We start from the raw sequence: 16,537 nt of genomic DNA, 5'->3' as shown, positions 1-16,537 counted from the left end.
ATGGACAAAATAATAATAATAATAATAAAAAAGGAGGAAGCCCCAACCAGCTTCCATATCCTCCATAACTACCGAAATCACATCTCTTTCACTCCCCATTCTTCTTCACCTTCCCTCACGCAGAAACCCTAATCTTTACTCTGTTCAAAACCTCCGACACTCAAATGCTTCACCCTGTGGAAGACGCCGACGAGCGGAGCCCCTTCGGCTCTCTCTCTGCCGACGACTTCTACGCTCGCCATTCCGTCACTCACGGCTCCGAGTTCATCACCAATTCCAGAGGCCTTAAGCTATTCACTCAGTGGTGGATGCCTCTCCCTCCGATTAAGCCTATTGGAATTATCGCCATCGTCCATGGCTTCACCGGCGAATCTAGCTGGTTCATTCAACTCACTGCCGTACACTTCACTAAGGCTGGATTTATTACCTGTGCCATCGATCATCAAGGTCATGGATTCTCCGAAGGCCTTCAGTACCACATACCGGATATTAACCCTGTCGTCGACGACTGTATTTCGTTTTTCGACTCGTTTCGTGACCGTCACGCGCCGTCGTTGCCTTCCTTCCTCTACGCCGAGTCGCTCGGCGGTGCGATTGCGCTTCTCATCACGCTTCGTCGGACAAACGGCTCGCGTCCGTGGAACGGCGTGGTTCTCAACGGCGCGATGTGCGGAATCAGCGCCAAGTTCAAACCGCCATGGCCACTGGAGCATTTTCTATCACTAGCCGCTGCTCTGATCCCGACTTGGCGAGTGATTCCCACGCGCGGATCTATACCGGAGGTATCCTTTAAAGTCGACTGGAAGCGGAAGCTTGCGGTGGCGAGTCCTCGGCGCGTGGTTGCTCGTCCACGCGCAGCGACGGCGCAGGAGCTCATGAGAGTTTGTAGAGAGTTGCAGGAGAGGTTCGACGAGGTGGAGGTTCCGCTTCTGATAGCACACGGCGGCGACGATGTGATCTGCGATCCGGCGTGCGTGGAGGAGCTTTACCGACGGGCCGCCAGTAAAGACAAGACGCTGAAAATATATCCAGGTATGTGGCACCAGTTGATTGGAGAGACTAAAGAGGATGTGGAGCTTGTTTTTGGGGATATGGTTAAGTGGCTTCAAATTAGAGCCGGCGGAGGTGGTTCTACGACGGCGGCCGGAGAAGAGTGACCCGCCGCCGAGGCTGAATCTCTTCTCTGATTTAAATAAATGTTAGGTATGGAAAAGTAAGATTCTCGTGAAATTAGTTAAAATAAAATTATAATTTCTAATCATCGTCGTCGTCGTCCACCTCCCTGTTTCCCAAATCTTCCGTTTTCCTGATACGAAGCATCAGCTCTGTTATTGCTTTTATGTATCATCCTCTGTCTCTTTTTCTGTAACAAGGAATTTCAGGGGTTCAATTAATCAGCCAATTTGTTGACACATTTCGAGGTATGATTTCGAAATTGAACCAATATTGTTAGGCGGATGCTCATTTCTCTGATAATGGCGTGATCTTTGATGGCAATTTGCTTTGCTTTCATTTGGGCTTATAAAGCTACGCTCATGTCCTAAATTAGCTAACGGGGACTCTCCTCAAACAAAAAATACCATAAAGCTAGGCTTGACTCTTTTTTTTGGAGCTTCGAATAAAGTATACCCTTTATTTGATACATAGTCAACCTTTAGCTAATTTAAAGTCAGGACTCTAATACCATATTAGAAATCAAGACTCTCTACCATGGTACAACCTTTGTTTGATACTTAGTCACCTTTGGCTAACTTAGAGTCATGACTCTAATATCATGTTAAGAATTAACACTCTCTACCATGGTACAATATTGTCTACTTTCAGTCTCTCATGATTTTGTTTGGGCTTCCCAAAAAATCTCGTACCAACGAAGATGTCTTTTTTGGAAAATGGACGTAGGACCAATCTGTTGGTTGAGGTATGAGAATTTTTGAATTGTTGTTTGGTTGTGACGATTAGAAGGTTTGGATACCGAAGCAGGGGCTCTTCAAGTTGGAAGTGTTAGAACTCATGACTCTCCATGATGGTATGATATTGTTCACTTTGAGCATAAGCTCTCGTGGCTTTGCTTTGGAGATAGTATTCTTCGCTAATAAACTTATGATCTTCCACTAAACTAAGCAACGTGGCGCGTGGAGATGAAGATGAATCTTTATTCTGAGTATCGATATCGGGGTGGATCGAGATCATTCTCTGTAAATTTGAAGGTTAGGAATTGGAAATGAAAGCAGACCAAAGTAGTAGTGGATTGGAATTATTGGCATGGTTTAGCCCATTTAACTAACCGGGCTTGGTTTAGCCCATTTAACTTTATTATATAAAATATTATGGCCCAATCTTAATTGTTAAAACGACAAAAACGCCGCCGTTTGAGCATTTGTGTCCACCTGAGATGAATTTACCATTTTGTCCTCGGTAAAAATTGATAGTTGGTGGTATGGTATGGAATATGGTATGGGTGGGTCCCAGTTGGTTACGTGGAATATGGTGGGTCCCAGTTGGTTAACCATTTTACTACATTCTTGGTTGTGGGAAATTGGACACAACTTGCATTTTAGCCCCTAACTTCATTCTTATTTACCATTGATTTTAAAAGTGGGTACGTTTTGTGTTCTCTTTCTTGTAGATTCGTTTTAAAATCGTAAGGTGGATTGCAATTCATAACAAGCTTGGACTATTACAAATAATATCAAGTCAAACACCGAGTGATGTGTCAGCAAGTACACTCAGCCTCTCTGGTGTGAGATCCCACATTGGTTGGAGAGTGATATCATGAAAAGGTGGTACAATTCTCATATACACAAATAGACGATTTACTCCGGGACCTAACATATAACAAAAAATTAATTTTCACGCCCACAAATAAGTAATTACTATAATTTCTATGCACACCAATAGGTAAGTGTCTCACGTTCACATAATTTCACTGCACAGATAGGTAAATACTACGATTCCCGCACACAAAGACAATCAACTCTAGTTAACATGCATACAAAAGGTCTCACGCAATCAAAATTCTTCTGTACATTGCAAGCACATGTCAGCTAAGTTTGATCCATGGACCAAACCACACAAATAAACTCTTTCTAGTTATACATCAAAACAACAGTAATTGAAAATTTAAGCAGCTGAAAGAGTTTAGATCAAAACAATCAAATAAAACTCACTTACGTATGCTAAAAAAAAAGAAAAGAAAAGAAAAAAAAAAGAATTGTGTAAATGAATGAGTTCTGTTGTTCTATATTACAAGACATCTTTGACATATATTTTAAAATAAAAATTAAAGAGAAAAAAAACTATGGGATTTTGGAAGGCTATGATGTTGTGAGGTAGAAGGAAGAAGTTCTAAGAAAATTCCATAACAGCTGTAGAGGGAGCATGTGTTTTCAATATCATTTCTTCATATTCTTCAATAGGATCTGAGAGGGCAATAATAGCTCCTCCAGCTCCAATGGAAGCTTCGTCTTGATGCAAGACAACTGTTCTTATCACTATATTCAGATCAAATGTTTGGTTGTAGGAGATATAACCCATGCAACCCGAATAAATACCTCGAGGACAATTCTCGATGGAGTCGAGGAGCTCCATAGACCTCAACTTCGGTGCACCAGTCATTGAACCACCAGGAAATGCTGCTTCTATACACTCAATGGCACTTACATTTGGCTTTTTCTTGCCTCGAATCGTGCTCACCATAGTATGGACAGTTGCATATGATTCTACGTCCATGAGAAGTGGAACATGAACCGAACCCGGTTCACACACACGACCGAGGTCGTTCCTTAGAAGATCAACAATCATTAAGTTCTCAGCTTGGTTCTTTTCACTATGTTCAGAAAAAGCAAGTGTTAATTTACAAAAAAGCTAAGATCATTATATTACTTTGGCTTCTGAGGTATCTCGTAAGACTTGAGTTTTTTTGTACCAGATTTCTCAAGACTGAATTACAGTCAAATAAAAGGAGTATAAGGCAATTGAAAGGTACCCGTAATTTCTAAAAGTGAGAGAAAATGACGTTCATGTACAAGGAATGAAAGCCACCAAGTATTTGTTAATAGCATAGAACATATTTCGAGGGAAATAAACTAAGATCGATTAAAATTTTATCTCATCAGATTTAGATGCATCCAACCAAAGGAGATGAAGAATTGATTCACTAACCAAGGCATCAATCATGCAATATAAACTTTAAGGCAGATGTGAAGCAAATGTTGTTAAAATTATCACAAGATGTTGAAATTCATGTCATGTTAAAGAAGAATCAAGTTTCATTTATTCTTGTATGGTTACTAATTTTGGGTGGATGATAATTTAGAGTTATTGTGTTTTTTTAATGTATTTTAAGACTTTTGTTTACTTTAAGGTTACGATAGTAGCTAATTATGATCATAAAATATGAATGTTACGACTCTTGAAAGCCTATGGAAGGTCAAGGGTTTCATTTTGAGTCTATATAAGCCAAGTATGTTTTGTAAAGATACTTGAAAAATGTAGTAAAAAGAGTATTTGTGCTTTCCTTTAGCCAAGAGCGAAGTTTCTTTACAATTCTATGTAATTTTAGGCTGTACGTTTAGAATTATACAAGTTTGACATGATCGATCTTTCTTGTGGGGTGATTCAAATCTCAAACAAGTGTTCCTATTTTAAGATATTCGATTAACAAGGTAATCCGAATCTTACTTTCCCTTTGGCTGATTCCTTATTAGAAAGCTCCTATTGTATTTAACTTACTAGCATGGTTTTTCAGCACTAAATTTGAAGAACGTACCTATACTGTAACTGCATTTTGAGTTGTTCATCTTCCTCTGTTGTCACTCCTCGCTTTGCAGTACCTTTGATGGGTTTCGCTTCCAAAACACCATCCCTATTCAACTGTAGGAACCGTTCTGGTGATGAACAGCAGATGCATATACCTACTTTCGAGAAATTTAGCCAAGCTGCATAAGGTGCCGGATTTTTTTCTCTGAGCCTGAGGTAAAGTCTCAGGGCATCAATTTCCCCAATTTGTTTTCTAATTTGGGTTGTGAGGCACAACTCGTAGCTCTCGCCATCTTTGATGTATTGCTTACACTTTTCAACATCACTTATATATCCCTCTTTTGATTTCTCGGCAACAAAGTCCACCTTACACGGTGTAAATGAATCGTGGAGTAAGCATTCTTCAATTAACTTCTCTGGCACGGAAGTTTTCAATTCCATAAGCTTAAGCTCGGTCTCATCCAACCATGATGTTGAAGTATTACACTCTTCATGTATGGATAACAAGTAAACATCATCCGAAGAGTGATCAACGACCAAAAGATTGTCAGCGAAAAAAAAACATGCATCTGGAGTCCTAGACTTGTGTTGGTTGTACGCTGCACCACATTCTACTTTGAGTTCATATCTACAGAATATAGAGCGTTTATGTTAGCATCAATGAAAAAATGTTATCTTTTAATTAGTATTGGGGAAGATTTAACGTTTATGTAACTGTTTCATAATTTTATTTCAGAAGATGCAGAATTTTTTATTCACCGTTCATATAAACTCCAGCATCTAGAATAACAAGCTATGAGTGAGACATCTGAAAGCATATCAAAATGCATAAACCCATGCATAAAGTTATCTAGCACCCACTACATACTCTAACTCTTATGGCTTGCCTGTAAGAAAATTTTGGAGTTTTAGAACTACAGTTAGATGGTTTCAAAATTTTCAAATTATAGTCGAATTGAAATCATTATTCAGAAGCCTAAATTTTTTCAGAAAGAAACTTCTAATCTGATATACTAGGAAATAGCTTCAAAAAATCAGGTACACAGACATGCTTTCATTAAATTTTGTTATTGAAACAAAAAAATGGTTTAAAAAAAGAACTTCCAAATGCTTTTTCAGGGAAAAAAAATCCAAATAGCCCTTTAATTGCTCGGTGATATTTTACGGCAATTTTCAGAGGGTGTCAGGGATCTATTTCTTTGATCAAGAGAAAAACCATTGACCAGTAAACCAAGAAAGGGCTCGGTTAAAATAGGGATAACCGAGCTGTGAACAGCAAGGACAAGCTGACCTTTTTTAATGGTTTTTTCCTCAGGGGATCGACCTAGCCTTCAATTTACCAATAGTCCTTATTGCTTCCTCATTCACAAATTATCCCAATACTACACCCAAAAATCAGAATATAACCAAAGCATGAATAATTAAACCATGAGGGTAAACCTCCCTTATATAGTGAAAGGACCAAAAAGTCAACCTCACAGTACAACTTTGCTGAATTGTGAAGAAGCTGAAACTACCATAATTGTAACATGGCAAGTGAGTGCGAAATAATTTAACATTGTTATACTGATAGTAGTCACTTACCCAAAATAGCCAACATATCCACCATGAAAGTCAAATGGAAGCCCTTCATAGTCTTTCCTTTCGTATTGCAAAGATGAAAGGTCCTATAAAAATCAAGGATTGAAATACTTGTTTTAGCAATAGCCATCGATTGATATGCGCATATCACTATTAAAATGAATTGAAAGATATAACCAAAAAAAAAAAAAATTCACAATACTTAAAAGTTATGATCAAGATGACCAACATTCCTTTACAAGAAGGTACTTGACCAAGTCATATCTTTAAAGGTCCTCACAAACGAATTCCAACCTATGGTTACTTGAAGATCTTACAAAGAAAAAGAACTGGCATCTCAAACGAGCCACAAGAAGATTATATCCAGAGCCCAACCTAGCTCTTTGGCTTCTGACTGATATCCAAGAATAGCTTATGTTGAATAATAGTAACCTTGAGTTTCAGATTACAAATTGCGCAAGTTATAGAATACAAAACCAAAATCCTTCAATATCATATGCTATCAAGAAATATTCCTCAAGTACCTTGTTTAGATAGTCAAAGAAACCATCCTTTAGAAATGTGTTGGTTTTTGAGCCTTGAGCATCCTCAACTGAAAGATAACCTCCTCCTTCAAAAGGACGACCACTGAAAAAAGAATGTAATTAACTTCTTAACCAGCAATTATAGATAGATAGGTTGTGTCATGTTCTCTTCTGGAGCATGTAATGCATAACTAAATATAACCTAAAAAACTAAAATTTACTTAGACAAACGAAGAAATCCTAGCACAATCCCAAAAAGCCGAGGAAATTTTGGGCAGAATGTATTCCAACCTATCATCTGGTAACTGGAAAACCATCTGCTTCCATAGTGATCCACCTTTTCCTCCCATAAATGAAAATCGTGCTCTTCCCTATATACAAATTCAGAGTCAAAACAGATATTGATGAAAATTTCATTGGAAAGTAAATAATAATAATAATTGTAATGTGAGAAATCGCACCAATATTGGTGCATCATCTTTGAACTACAAGTTAATGATGCAAAGATAAAAACACTTGGGATGACGATAAAATTCAAAGCATTTTAAAAAATAGAGTATTCATGGCCTTTCAATTTAAATGATGCGTACCTATAGAAAGCATAAATAATAGTATGGAGAGAACGTGCTGAAGTTTTATAACAGTACTAATTGTTTTTTCTTTTCAGATGAGATTAAAACAATTTGTAATAGAAAAGAAAAGATGTCATCAGTATTAAAAGAACAAAAAGAAAGATATTGACTGATCAAATGAGATAAATTAAGGAAATAAACCGAGTTATAATGCATCTATTATTTCTGTCATTCCCAGATTTATCTATCTCTATCATTGGAAAAACCTAAAAAACAGATTGTAATGATTGATTCACTAACGTGTGTATGTGCCCCATATCCACAAGAGACCATAGCTAGTACTTCACGCAACTATTTTCTTCCCACATAATATCGAGACAATCTATATTCTTTTCGTTAATAGACATAAGTGTAGAACTCGCTGATATGAGCTTCACACCAATTTTGGCACTAGAGATCAATCGTATAGCACCCTGCTGCAATATTTTGAAGGATTGACACTACTGAGAAATTATTTGAGAGAATCTTACTTTGAACCCTAACATTGTGAATCAAGAATGTAGAGGTCATATATTAATCTATAATACTAAACATGACGAAGCAAGAATCGGATAAGTTAACTCAGGAAATGAACGGACCTTTTCAATCGAGGAACTGTCCAGCCAAAAAGTGTTTTCAGCTTTATGATGACCAAACAATTGATAAAATATATTTCTTGCACCACCAACTTCAGAAGCCAAATGATTATATTTCTTCCATGTCAACCTCAGAAATTTGACTCCATTGCTAGGATGTGAAAGGTTTGCAAGATCAAATGGACCAACACCTTTTCTACCAACTCCATTAAGCTCAGTACTTCTACAGGGAAAAGTTCCATCACTTAATTTATCGACAGGTTTCCTTAGTATTATTTTGTTTCCTGGGAAACCACAAAACATTTTTGTTAAGTTAATACACCAGCATGCAAGCTTAAAAACACTCAATGGTTCAGTATAAACTAATGACAGAAAATTAAGTCATGTGCACTAGACTAAAAGGCAATTTTTTTTTTTTTAAATATTCGTGAGAGTTTGAGCCAGCTTGCGCATACCTCAACTAGTCTCACGAAACAACAACCTAACTCTCATAGATTTGGTTGCTAAGGTAACTCATGGGATATTAAATTAGATACGTTGTCACCATGACTTGAACCGTTCTCTTGTTTACAAGACCCTTCTTGACCACTAGGCTAATCCATGGTGGTTACAAAAGGCATTTATTCTCAAAGTCATCCCGTTCAACTAAGAAGTCTCAAGGGTAGGGTGAAGGAAGTGAGGAGCCATGCAATTCATGCAGCACTTGTGATTTGGCCATCTACCCTAAAAGCCGTTAAACCTTCAAGGTCATGGACAAGCTTTTCATCATAAATCATTTGTTACACATGCTAACTAACAAAGTAAGTGAAAACTCTGGACAGGCAAAAAAATATTTAGGCCATGTTGCAAGGGAATCAAAAGCGTATAGTGCACATGCATGAGCCAAGGCTTAAATCACAAGAAAATAGTTTCTAACCACAGAACTTTTACCAGAATAATCTACATTTCCTTTGCTGGTGACTGATGGTCCATAAGTAAGCCGATGATCCTCTGTGATCTCTCTAAAATTCTTAAATATCTCTCTACCAAAACAAGTTCCAATGCTCTCTGGATGAAACTGAGGGTCATGCAAAAACATAGGCACTGTAAGCACGATAAATTAAGCTTGATAATCGCAAAAAAAATAACCAGACACTCCACCTGTACACCATAATGAGGCCTTGCAGAGTGCACGATTGCCATGAGAACTTTCCCATTCCATATATTTTGATGGCTGTTGAAAGAAACACGTAGACATTTTTCTGCTTTTGACCTAGAATCACTAGAAACCATGCCATGAGCATCTGAAGTTGAGGAAGCATTGCTAATCTCAAGAAAAGATCGGGTATCTGTGGAACAGGTCCATGATATAGGAATTAGTTCCTTGGGAAGTGATTCAGGATCTATTACAAGTGAATGATATCTTACAACCTGCAGTAAGTCAACCAGAAGAGTTATCGTGATATTGTTTTAGGCCAAAACAACGTATCTAATCCATGGTGATCAGTGTCAATGGGTGCAGGTTAGTGTACGATGAAAATTCTCATGAATAGTTATCTGGGGCAAATGAAGAGCTTCAATACTGACATAAGATAATCAAAGCTACGCTGTTACTGATTTTGATGGTACAAATAATTTCCAATGAAAAAATTTGAAGTTTGGATACTACCGTTAATTTATTTTTCCTTTTTCATTCTTTCTTTTTTTCTCTATTTATTTTTGCAATTCCCTAGTGTTTAATACAATTTCATTCGAATAAGAAAACCGCCATGTCTACAGCATTGTCCATCACTGTAATTGACCTCATAAAATACTAAGCAAGGAATGATACACACCATATCACTTTGTAAAGTAAAAAGAAGCAACAAAAATAACAGCATGCCAAAAAGAGCTGAATATGAAAATGGCCATGGGAAATATTCTATTAGTATTTCTCATAATAAACCTGACCTTGGATCCCGAATTTCTCCCAGATGGTATGCCATTAAAAAGTCTACAACCATTGTGTTCAATTTCACTGTGCAGAGTTAGAGACAGAGGAAATAAGTGCATGGAAGAACACATCATATTAGCCTAGGTTAAAAGAGCAGGCAACACCACGTAAGCGAACAGAAAATATACCCAAGAAGCTCTCTATAACACCGAGCTTACCTTAGCAGTCCATGTACCGGCTCGTTTGCATGAACAACTTTAGCTCCATGCACGTAGCCTAAAGCCTGTAAGAAGAAAAGCCAGCATATGTATAAAGAATATAATTGAAAACGAAGCGCAAACTGCCGTTTTGAAAGGGTGGAAATACCTGATGCCCAAGGCAAACACCTAAGATGGGGATATCATCACACTCATGGAGCAGACGTAGACATATTCCTGAAAGATTAAATGTTCCACAATGAATCTCTCCCAAGTATTATTATCTAAGCAGGAAAAAGGTAGGGACAAACAGATGAAATCCTTGACGCAAACTAAATTCAACAATGTTCAGACCACGACAAGAAGTACATTTTTTATTTTTCGAGAAATAAGTTAAAAAGCTCAGAACAAAAAAATAATTCATATTATGAATAACACAAGGATGTCAGTGCAAATATTACATTTCAGAATGATCCTTGATGGAAATAGATTACAGAAGGGTAAAAATGCCATATTAAATATCATTTTCTGTAATCTCACCTATATCATTGGCACATGTTGGAGAACCAGGCCCAGGTGATATAACAATATTATCAAATGCCTTCTCTACATACAAGTAATGACATAAATCTTCCCATGTCCAATCGTCGTTTCGTATGACCACAGGAGGCACTAGCACAAAACCAAAGATGTATAAGAGAGTTGAAAAAGAAGTTTCGTTCTTCAACTGCATCCACTTCAATAGCAGTAAATTCCACCACCACTTAGCCTATAAAGAATGCTTACAGTGTTCAGTCGTTTTAATTGATCCATAGGCCCTAATCCCTTTTACTTCCATAAAGCAATAAATTTAGTTTATTGAATCAGTAACATCAATTAATATACAAGTTCATATTCTAGACAGGAAACTTTATTTTGTAGTGAAGTTTTTCCATAAGTAAGAACAGACAAATCTCTGAACAATGTAAGTGCTGAAATGGCTCATCATAAATTAATAATGCCAGGTACTGCATCTTTAACCATCCGGATGGATTAAAAGATAGATACTGTGAAAACTCTGGCAATTAGTATATCAACATAAACGATTAATTTAATCATTTTCAAGAAAAAAAATTGTCAGTTGCCATGTTTTGTGGGCTAAACTACGAAGTTGTAAGCCTAACCCAAACAGAACTAAAATGTTTATAGAAGTGTTAAGAAAATAATAATAAAAATAAAAGCTCTTATCTGTGAGCCTCCACAATACTTCATTAGGTGCAGGGAGATCTGCCAAAACCTGGACATGCAGAGAGCTATAAATGTTACTCCTGCTTGGAGAAACCGTCTTATTTAATTTTCTCAAATGGTTCATGACCTAAGGATTTATTGACATATTAACGTTTTGTCTTGAGATTGAACATATACTTGGAAGACCATTTTCAGTCAAAATAAGCTAAAAAACATATACTAACAAGCATGAACAAGTATAGGAACACGAAAAATCATAATGGGTTGGTAAACAGATAATAGCCAAGAAAAATATCCCAACAGTTCTATAAAAGAAGTGTGAAGAGTTAAAACTTTTATAAAGGTGAAACTATAAGAAAATGATAACCATGAACCACAAACAACGGCAATACAAAATCATAAATGCTTGATCTCAGATGATATACAAAGCATAAGCAGATATGGAGGAGATAGAAAAAACCTACATCCATTGATGACAGACAAATCTTGGTAAATATTGTATGTGTAACTATCATAGTTGTCAATCAACAACGTTCTCACAAACTCAAGCTTCAAACGAGGCTTATGTAGCTGTTCCTTCCTCGTGAACGATCCTTCCATGAGCTTCGAAGTTGTCGAACTAGATAAAGACAACTTTCCAGCATTTTTGCTTAATGCCTTACAATGCCTTTTTTGTTTGAGATAATAAATTCTTACAAAATCGTTCGATGTAAGTGAATTCAAACTTGTAAACAACATACCACCATCTGGTAAATTGAGTTTGGATGACAATGAATGAAAACCTGTATTCATTTTTGTTTTTTGATTTTCTTTACTGATGAAAGGTGTTAATGTTTAGATGTAATTACATCCATGGTTTCCACCGCCCATCCAACTCTGCATTACAAAACAACAAATCCACAAATTCAAAATAACATTTAAAAATAAATAACAATAATAATCATTTGTAACGACCCAGATCCACCGCTAGCAGATATTGTCCTCTTTGGGCTTTCCTTTTCGGGCTTCCCCTCAAGGCTTTAAAACGCGTCTGCTAGGGGAAGGTTTCCACACCCTTACAAATGGTGGTTTGTTCTCCTCCCCAACCAATGTGGAACATCACAATTCACCCCCCTTAGGAGGAGGTTTCCACACCCTTATAAATGGTGGTTTGTTCTCCTCCCCAACCAATGTGGAACATCACAATTCACCCCCCTTAGGGGGAGGTTTCCACACCCTTATAAATGGTGGTTTGTTCTCCTCCCCAACCAATGTGGGACATCACAATCCACCCCCTTCGAGGCCCAACGTCCTCGCTGGCACTCTTTCCTTCCTCCAATCGATGTGGGACCACCCCCAAATCTACCCCTTTTGGGGCCCAGCGTCCTTACTGACACACCGCCTCGTGATTACCCCCTTCGGAGAACAATGAGAAGGCTGGCACATCGTCCGGTGTCTTGCTCTGATACCATTTGTAACGACCCAGATCCACCGCTAGCAGATATTGTCCTATTTGAGCTTTCCCTTTCGGGGTTCCCCTCAAGACTTTAAAATGCGTCTGCTAGGGGAAGGTTTACACACCCTTATAAATGGTGGTTTGTTGTCTCCCCATTCCCATTTAATGTTCACAACTACTAATCAATTAAACACTCGATCTCGCAACTAATCAAACAGTTGGCGAGTTCAAGCAAAACCAGACAAGATCCCTATACAAAAACCAATTCCTCTAATTCATTTAGAAACCTCAGCGCTAAACCAATGCAGTGATTACCAACATTCAAGCGAAACTCCGAAATCCACTACTCACACAACCACCACAGTCAATTGGAAGCTACACATTCGAAAATTAACATATACTCGACATGAAGAACACCATTGACAACTAAAACAAGCATCAAAATAGGCAGAAAAACAGTGGACATAGGAATAGAGATCTAAACAATAAAGACTCCGCACCAGATTCGAACAAAACAGATTCAAAACAAAAACAAAAACAAAAACAAAAGATGAAAATGAAGATCATAAGGACTGTGCGTTAGAGAATCAAACCTCGAACATGGACCCGGGAAATGGGAAAGCAGCAGCAGATGAGTGCAGCAATGGCGGAAAAGGGCGGGACGTGCTCTTTGACGGACCAACTGAATTTTATACGAACATTTCCTCCTTCAACACGGTGCAAATTTATTTATTATTTTATCCAATCTTTTTTTCTTTTTCTTTTTTTAATTTAAAACGTTACATCAGAAAAACAACTTTATAAAAAGAAAATAAATGTTTTATATATATTTTATTAATAGATTTAAAAATATTATATGTCAAAATAAAAGATTAAATCGCAAAGGAAAGGTGTTCATAGGTTGGGTTGTAAGACTCTAAAATCACTTTGAACATAAATTCTCATGACTTTACTTTGGGTTTACCAGAAAGACTTCATACCAATGGAGATATTATTCCTCACCTATAAACTCACGATCTTCCACTAAATTAATCAATGTGGGACTCACTCCCAATAATCCTCAACAATCATCCCCTCGAACAAAGTACACTATAAGCCTCAAGGGCCTCCCCTTAATCAAGGCTCGACTTCTCTCTCTAGAGCCATCAAACAAAGTACACAATTTATTTGACACTTTAGTCATTTTTTACTACACCTTCAAGGCTCACAATTCTTTGTTCGATATTTGAGGATTCTATTGTCATGGCTAAGTTTAGAACATAACTCTGATACCATGTTAGGAATCACGACTCTCCACAACGGTATGATACTGTCCACTTTAAGCATAAGCTCTCGTGGCTTTATTTTGTGCTTCCCAAAAATGTCTCGTACCAATAGAAATATAGTATTCCCCACTTATAATCCTCAACACATCATAGAGCCTTCTCTAAGGCCCCTAGAGCTCTCGAACAGCCTCCCATTAATCAATGGCTCGACTCCTTATCTAGATCCCTAGAAAAAAAATACACCATTTATTTAACATTTGAGTCATTTCTTAACTGTATCTCTAAAGATATAAAAGATTTTAAAAGAATAAATAATTAAAAATAATAAATAAAATATATGTATGTATATGTAACTGTATTTTTTCTAAACTGACAGTAAATTTGGGTTAGTTCGGTTTAACCTAAACTAATTTTACAGAGATTTACGAACCGACTTGATTTAGCTATGAAATCATTCGAATTGAATTAGATTAATAACACCCAATCTTTTGAACCCAGTTTGTACTAAGGAATTTATACTAAATATTTATTAAATATATAAAATAAAATTAATAATATAGTTTAAAAAGCCTTACATGGGTCTCATATTCCAATCTCGACTTTATTATTTTAAAATTGATTTTTATACTTTTTGTATTATAAATCGTTTTTATTTTTTTAAATGGAGAATTTCAAATTGCTTAAATAACTAAATTTACTAATGACATGTTTTTTTACCCTTTTTTTTTTTTAATAAATAACGTTTTAATTGATTGAATTAGAATTTAACTAAACCGTAAAAATCAAATTAAATTGAAATTTAAATTCGAAATTATAAAATTTGCATTGGGCTTATTGAATAATGGCCCAGCATAGTTTTGGGTCACGTGGAGTCCATTAGCTTTTATAACACAAATAAATAATTAAAGAAAATTAATCCACATATATATATATATATATATATATAAGGTAATTAATTTTAAAATAATTTTCCTTTCAAAGAAATTTTTAAAAAATAATTTTCATTAAATTATATTAAAAATGTTAGATATATTTAATAAATATAATAATATTTCAATAATATTTTAAAATAATTTTAAAATCGTAAGACTGACAATGATATGTAATGGGCTAAGACGGACAATATCTACTAGCAGTGGGTTTATACTATTACACAATATTATATCGTCATCAATCCATTAAAAAAATATTTATTTATTTAGTTTCAAAATAAAGGCTACACAGATAGAAAAATCAGTTTGATATATTTCGTACTTTTCATTCAATAAAAATAGGTCAGATTCTAGGGGATCAAAGTTACGAGACTTGGAATGATCGAAGGAAATAAAAAAGTAAAAAAAAAAAAGACATAGAGGAACCCAGATTCCAAATGAATGAAAATATGACGAAATTGATCTCGATCACCTCTCGGGACGAAATGGAAGAGCGGAGAGCTCAGATTCCAAATGAATCAAAACATAACTGAATTAATCCCGATCATTCTTCAGAGCGAAATGGAAGAAAGGAGGAGATTCTCGAACAAGAAAAAGGATCCAATAACATCGAAACGTTTTACCGAGGGCTAGACGAGGTATAGTGATGAAAATATAATTCTCGTTCTCCTCGAGGGGCAGAAATCTCTAACCCGGATTAAACTGAAAACTAACCATGGTTGAGTTAGTTTCAGTTTGTTGTGCATTGGTGCAGAGAGGTCTGTTAAGTAAAGTGAGGAAATCCATTAATAAATCAGAAAACAAAACAAAGCAAGGGGACATTGCAGTGGTCCTAAGAAAGACAATACTGGATTATGAAAGTACAATTTTTACTATGGTCCCTCAATCTCAAGTAAACTGCCAAACCTATGGCCCTCACTCCTTAGTTCTATTCAATTTTTCCACAAAAACGAACAAATATACCTAAATAATAAACAACGCTCAAAGTTTCTCCTCGATTTAGAACAATTTTTACGCGTTTGATCGAACGGGATGAATTTATTTTTTACCGCTCACCACAAAATTACCATTTCTTCAAAAGTATCGAGAAAGGAGAAGATATTATGTCGTAATATCAGAAATTTTGGTAAATTACTGTTTAGACCTCCACCATGTTTTCTTAAGCGTATTTAAAATTAGCTATTAGACACAAAATTATTAGGCCAGATTATTTTCCAAATTTTTCAATAGTTACCATAGTAAAAATATTTTTTAATTTTTTAAAAAAATTTATTAAAAGTATTAATTAAAAGGGTATTTTTAGAGTATTTTCTATTATTAAGATATTTATAATTTTTTTTTTTAAGTTTAAAAAATAATATCCCATTTTTAAAAATTTTGGGAGTATTTTTAGCCCAGTTAAAAAACAATTTACCTCCTGTCTGCACCTTTAATTACTACTCCTTGCAGCTTTTTTTTTTTTTTTTTTTTTTTTTTTTTTTTTTTTTTTTTTTTTTTTT

General features: G+C 36.0%; 2 protein-coding genes across 4 annotated transcripts; one reads left to right on the top strand and one right to left on the bottom strand.

Moving 5' to 3' along the window:
* The first annotated feature begins 48 nt into the window (after nt 1–48).
* On the top strand, nt 49–1,476 carry LOC111449835 (caffeoylshikimate esterase-like). Its single transcript, XM_023089904.1, has one exon. It carries the CDS (start codon nt 165–167, stop codon nt 1,155–1,157), a length of 993 nt encoding a protein of 330 aa, XP_022945672.1. The 5' UTR covers nt 49–164; the 3' UTR covers nt 1,158–1,476.
* A 1,636-nt stretch (nt 1,477–3,112) lies between these two features.
* On the bottom strand, nt 3,113–13,550 carry LOC111449834 (aminodeoxychorismate synthase, chloroplastic-like). 3 transcript variants are annotated; one of them, XM_023089901.1, is made up of 14 exons: nt 13,435–13,550; nt 11,871–12,282; nt 10,720–10,851; nt 10,349–10,416; nt 10,201–10,265; nt 10,000–10,066; nt 9,211–9,480; nt 9,001–9,127; nt 8,074–8,354; nt 7,155–7,234; nt 6,864–6,966; nt 6,343–6,425; nt 4,769–5,386; nt 3,113–3,826 (listed from the first exon to the last, which is right to left on the bottom strand). In XM_023089901.1, the coding sequence occupies exons 2-14, from the start codon at nt 12,196–12,198 to the stop codon at nt 3,346–3,348; spliced, it is 2,703 nt and encodes a 900-aa protein (XP_022945669.1). In that variant the 5' UTR covers nt 12,199–12,282; nt 13,435–13,550; the 3' UTR covers nt 3,113–3,345. The 3 variants fall into 3 exon arrangements, with proteins under 3 accessions (XP_022945669.1, XP_022945671.1, XP_022945670.1); XM_023089903.1 differs by having other exon boundaries at nt 12,147–12,282; XM_023089902.1 differs by lacking the exon at nt 13,435–13,550 and having other exon boundaries at nt 10,720–11,455; nt 11,871–12,004.
* Between the last annotated feature and the right edge of the window lie 2,987 nt (nt 13,551–16,537).

Source organism: Cucurbita moschata, unplaced genomic scaffold, assembly GCF_002738365.1.
Source record: "Cucurbita moschata cultivar Rifu unplaced genomic scaffold, Cmos_1.0 Cmo_Scf00011, whole genome shotgun sequence".
Taxonomy (NCBI): Eukaryota; Viridiplantae; Streptophyta; class Magnoliopsida; order Cucurbitales; family Cucurbitaceae; genus Cucurbita; species Cucurbita moschata.
This window is presented reverse-complemented; position numbering and strand designations above follow the sequence as displayed.